The sequence below is a fragment of the Chaetura pelagica genome, unplaced genomic scaffold (assembly GCF_000747805.2).
Source record: "Chaetura pelagica isolate M959 unplaced genomic scaffold, ChaPel_1.0 scaffold10, whole genome shotgun sequence".
NCBI lineage: Eukaryota > Metazoa > Chordata > Aves > Apodiformes > Apodidae > Chaetura > Chaetura pelagica.
In genome coordinates this window covers 37,661-43,323 of record NW_009952263.1, presented here as the reverse complement: position 1 = coordinate 43,323, position 5,663 = coordinate 37,661, and the positions used below count along the sequence as shown (strand labels likewise).

The window sequence follows — 5,663 nt, the reverse complement described above, 5'->3', positions numbered from 1 at the left end:
GGGAGTGCCCGGGAGGGGGAGCACGGCCCGCCCCGGCGGGATCGGAGGGCACGGCCACCGTCCCCTTCCCGCTGGCACCATCTCAGAGTGCGCCAGAGGAGCCTCGGCCCCGCTGGGCCCCGCGGCCCGGGCGGTCGGTGCCAGCAAAACACGTTCTCCTTGCACAGCACAAGGTCTGTCACCTGCTCCCAAGCTGCGTTTGTAGCACCCTGCTCTCCTTGGACAAACAGGGACGCTCAGGATGTGCCACAGCCTTTTGTGGGGTAAAGACCTTACAGGCAAATCCTCGCTCGCCACCCTAAATCCGTGACCTCTTGAGCCGAGTTGGCACAATCCAAAGAAGCACCGCGAAGAGGTGGTAGCGGGTCTGCCAAAAAGTAAGTGCTGGGTGGTGGTGCCGCGTCACACCCGAGCTCAGTGCCCGCAGCTTGTGCTGCATCCTGGCCTCTTGTGAAACTTGCCAGTCCTTTATTTGAAGACCTTTCCTTGCAGGAATAAGGCAGTCCTAGATTATCTGCCCCTTAAATTGTCCTTCTGCCGTTTCCCTCTCTGCCTCTTCAAAAAGCCCTTTCTGGCTCTTTCACCCATCCTGAGGATTTTGGAGAAAATCCCCAAGGCTGAGAACACCCCTTTGTCTCCAGATCTCAGAATGTGCCCTACTATCAGTGTGAAAAACAAGAATGTCACTACTTTAAAGCAAAATTTACCTCACGTATGTGCTAGGTCTGTTAGCTGTGACTGGGGGAGTAATTTCCTCTTCAAAAAAAACCTTATCTTAGGTCTTTCCAGTGATACATCCCTGAACTTCAGAATCAATTGGAAGGCAAAACTACTCTTTGTGTACAACACAGAGAGGGTGTTGTTTTATTTCCTGGAGTAAAAACTCTGGGTTTTGGGAATGTGTGCTGTTTGCCCCAACTGTGTTGCTTTGCTTTCATGAGGAAAAAATAATTTCTTGTCTGAATATAATGTATGGTTGTGTTGGTGACCTATTCCTTTAAACCTCTTTTAAGTGAAAAAGAGAGGTACAGAATACCTGACAATTGTGGGAAGAGGAAAGGTGCTACTTACTATGTTTTCCCTAATATTTGACCTAACATAGCCTGCACAGTATTAGGTTTCAGCAAATGAGCCTGTCATTCTGTAACAAATAAAGGCTCTTAGTTTCTTCATTTGCATTTTCGCATCAGACTTTTTCTCCACTTCACTGCTGTTTAAGCTCTGGGAGTAATTAAAAATACTTTCATACTGGTGCTTGAACTGAACTGTTCTCATATTCTGAGTTTGTGAAAGTCAAAATCTCTAAGCTTTAAGCCTAGAATAAAAAGTGTAGTATTGTAAGAGTTCCTGGATTCTTTCTAGTAATCCACTTGACATTAACAAATGAGTTGCAAGAACTGTAGATGCTTTTTCTCTAATGCTGCCTCTGGGTGCTTTACAGAATTTCTATGGGTAGCAGAGACTGTATAAACAAAACCCTTTCTAAACAGATAAATTACATTGCTTCCCTGTTGCTTCATGGATTGGTTTTTCTAATGTTTAGAGATTAGAATAGCTTGCTTCAACATCTAATTTGTAAACTACGATTGCTTTGAATCACCGATTAGGCCAATTCAGAAAGAAATCCAGCTGTTCATTGCACAAACGTTTGAAATGGTGTCTCAGAGTATCTGAGGATGAGCTGTCTTAACTTTCAAAGATGAATTGGCACAGAAAATAAATCACTGGAGAAAATATGTCAAGTTGTTTTAAGATTGCCTTGTCATATTATGTTACTTTCTAAAGCTTCAATTAGAGCAACCCAATGCCTTAGTCCTTTTGAGGATGTTGATGCTGGGTGAATTCTGCCATAAAGTTCTTCACCAGTCAGTGAGGACATTTGGGATACTTGAGCAGCTTCTTGTTTAACATAGCTATTATCTGCCTAATTTAGAAAGGTTATTAAGACAATCTGAGCGTGAGATGTGGTAGGTTAACCCTGGCCAGCAATTAAGTACCCACTAATTACTCGCTTACTACCCCAGCCCAGTGGGTTGGGGAAGGCAGCTGTAAAAGCAAAAGCGATAAAAGGTTGTGGGTCAAGATAAAGACACTTTCATTAGTGAAGGAAAGAGAGAAAATGACCAAGAAGTGACAAAGAGGTGGTCACTTACCACCTCCTACCAGCAGACCAATGCCCAGCCAGTCTCTGAGGAGCAACTGCTTTGGAGGGAATACACCAAATTGTATTGCTTAGCATTATGTTGCATGACACAGACAATGCATTTTCTCAGATTGGGTCAGCAGTCCTGGCTGTGTCCCCCCAGATTGTTTCCCATCCCTAGCCTACTCTCTAACTGGCAGAGTGGGAAGCAGAGATGGCCTTGATGCTGTGCAAGCACTGCTCTGCAATAGCTAAAACATCGGTGTGTTATCAAAACTGGTATACTCACAAATCTAAAACACGACTTCATATGGGCTGCCATGAAGAAAATTAGCTCTGCCTCAGCCAGACACAGTACAGATGTATTTACTTTGTAAGGCTTCTTCATGACTTCAGCTGTAACAGAACCAGACTGTTTTCCATCCATGAATCCACATAATGAGGAATACAGTACATTGGCTGCTCCTCTGACAGATTTGCTCTTTTAACTACCCCTTTGGGTTCAGTGTGGAATCTGTACTCTTGGTCGAAAAGGGAACAACTACTCTGCCAATGTTTTATCCCTACTGAGACTGAAGGGCTTTTTTTTTTTTCTTGTTGTTGTAGATGTTACATAGAAGTGGATTTTTGTGCTTTATGGCATAGACTATTTTGTGCAAACATTCTAAATGCTTTCTTTGCAATTACTCAAAATCTGCTGGGCTACAGTTTAAAAACATTTCTATGGGATCAGTAGGGCATTGGTTTTGTCTTAGATATATTCACTATATTACTGCTTGATTTATTGCTGAAGGTTCTTACTATTGACTTTATTTCATTTTAGGAGTTGGTGACTGCTAGCAAACAAAATCTGTGGATCTATGGATCTGTCCCATAGAGAAAAGTACAGCTGCAGGAGATGGTCTTCTGAAAGAAGGTTAGTTTCTTTACATACATCATTAGGTTCAGCTCCAAGTTAACAGATGGTCATTTTACAAAATCGTACATCTGTTGTGTTATTACCTATGTAATCCTGTGAAATTTAGTGTACAAGGTTAGGATATAGCAAGATAAGAGGAAGCTGAGGAAGAACTGGAGATTATAAGAAGCCACATAATGACTACCCATGAAAAATACAAGTTGCTGTAATTAGAATTAATGTTGATAATGACTTGAAAGCAGAAGATGCTTTAAATGAAAGGCAGCTGAACAAACTTCTGTAATTTTTGTTAACTCAGGTGATAGAGTGGCTTGTAAGGTCATATACTATAAGCATAAGCAAAGTGAGTTGGAAGCCCTTCACAAATCACTATTAAATTGTCTGTGCCTGCACTGTACCAAGTTGCTATTTTCTTATGATCTTATGATTAAGAGAGCTCTACTGAGGACGTACACGCAAAAGATGCAGGATGGTAATTCTTTAAATATTAGTTTTGTCCTGGATTATATATGATGCTGCTTCCCTTTTTTTAGTGATGATGAGGACTTTGCTCTAAAAGGTGGCTTGTTATTGGGCTGTTCTTTATTAACCACTGGCTTTCCATAGTACCTCTACCCTGTACAGTAAGTGCAAGCCTGAATAAGCCAAATAACTGATCTACTTACTCAGGTTCTTTCTTTTTTATAACATAAGGCTAATGTAAAACACAATGAACTCCGTGGAGTTTTTCCGTTGAGATGACCTGTTTTGGATCTGGCTCTCTAGTGGATCCGAAATGCCTGAATCAGCCAGATCTTAGCTCAGAGCAGGAGAATTACTTTGTTGCCTCAGCTGTGTTGCAACACCTGCATTTCATTTATCTGCATGAATGGCATTTGTCTCCGTCCTCCTCTGAGACCTTCATGTTAAGTGGAGCACTTCATGATTCATCAGCCACTATGACTGGTGTGTATGGTTTTGGAGCTGTATGCAACTGAGGCCTGGTAACAAGTGGAGTACACCTGTCCCAGAGGGAGAAAAGGGTCCTGGGGCAGGAGTTAGCAGGGCTCATCGACAGAGCTTTAAACTAGATTCAGAGGGGGAAGGGTGTAAAACTGAGCCTGCTGTAAATAAGCCTGGGGGATGCATGCCAGGGTTTGTAGGACAGTGTGCTAGAGAAGACTCTTGCTCTGCCACCTTGGTTAATATAGGGGATAGAGATATAATGGGAAGCAAAAGACAAGGGTTATTGATGGCTTAGAAGCCATGGAAATATCTGAGAAGGGTCAGGCAAGAATTAGGGCCTGTGCCCACAAAAAGGTGTGGAAATCATTAACCCATCTGAAGTGCTTCTTTGCGAATGCGCTCAGCATGGGCAACAAACAAAGGGAGCTGGAAGCCATGATGTGGCTATCACAGAAACGTGGTGAGATACCTCACATTTCTGGAGTGCCACTGTTGATGGCCACCAGCTCTTCAGGAGAGGCAGATAAAGAAGGAGGGGCAGTGGGGTGGCCCTGTATATTAGAAATTATTCTGAATGTCTAGAACTGGACAATAATGATGACAAGGTAGAGTACATTTGGATCAGGATTAGGGGCAAGGCCAACAAGGCTGATACTACTGTGGGAGCGTGCTATAGACCTCCCACCCAGGGCAGTGAGGTTGATTAACTGTTCTCTAAATACCTGGGTATAATCTCAGGGTTGTTTGCCCTCAATCTTGTGGGGGACTTCTACTTCTCTGATATCTGCTAGAACTACAACACAACAGAGAGAGGGAACAGTCCTGGAGGTTCCTGGAATGTGTTGAAGATAATTTCCTGACACAACTGGTGAGTGAATCAACCAGGCAAGGTGCCCTGCTAGATGTGATCTTTGTAAAACAGGGAAGGGCTGCTAGGAGATGTGACAGGTGGAGGCTGTCCTGGGCACAGCAACCACAAATCTATTCTTAGAGATGCTGGGGGGAAGAAGGAGGGCAGCAAAACTGCCACCATAGACTTCCAAAGGGCAAACTTTAACTTGTTCAGTAGTCTTATTCCCAGAATCCCTTGGAAATCTGTTCAGAAAGGTATAGGATTCCAGGAAGGCTGGACACTCTTCAAGGAGGAAGCCTTGAAGGCACAGGAGCAGGCCATCCCCACGTGCTCTAAGGCAAGCTGGTGGCTTAGAAGACCAGCCTGGCTGAAGAGGGAGCTTTGGCATGTGCTCGGGGAGAAAAAGAGAATCTATGGTCTTTGGAGGAAGGAGCAGGCCACTCATGAAGACTACAAAAATACTGTGAGGCTATGCAGAGAGGGAGTGAGAATGTCCAAGGCCCACCTAGAAATTACCTGGCCTCCATGGTAAAGGACAACAAGAAAAGCTTCTATAAATATATTAACAGCAAAAGAAAGACCAGGGACACCCTCTATCCCCTATTAGATGCAGGAGGAAACCTGGTGACAAATAATGAGGATAAGGCTGAGGTACTAAATGACTTCTTCCCTCAGTCTTTAGTAACAGGACCAGTTATGTTGAGGGAATCCAACTCCCTTACCTAGGCGACAGGGACGAGGAGTAGAATGATCCCCCCACAATCCAGGAAGAGTTGTTCAGTAACCTGCTACACCACATAGAT

General features: G+C 43.7%; 1 protein-coding gene across 1 annotated transcript in view; it reads right to left on the bottom strand.

The window, feature by feature from the left end:
- Positions 1 to 1,275, bottom strand: part of NPHP3 (nephronophthisis 3 (adolescent)) — a 27,765-nt gene extending 26,490 nt beyond the window's left edge. The window contains exon 1 of the mRNA XM_010007590.1: positions 1,152 to 1,275. Within this exon, the coding sequence (XP_010005892.1) occupies positions 1,152 to 1,275 (124 nt within the window). The remainder of the gene's footprint in view (positions 1 to 1,151) is intronic.
- Positions 1,276 to 5,663: the final 4,388 nt, after the last annotated feature.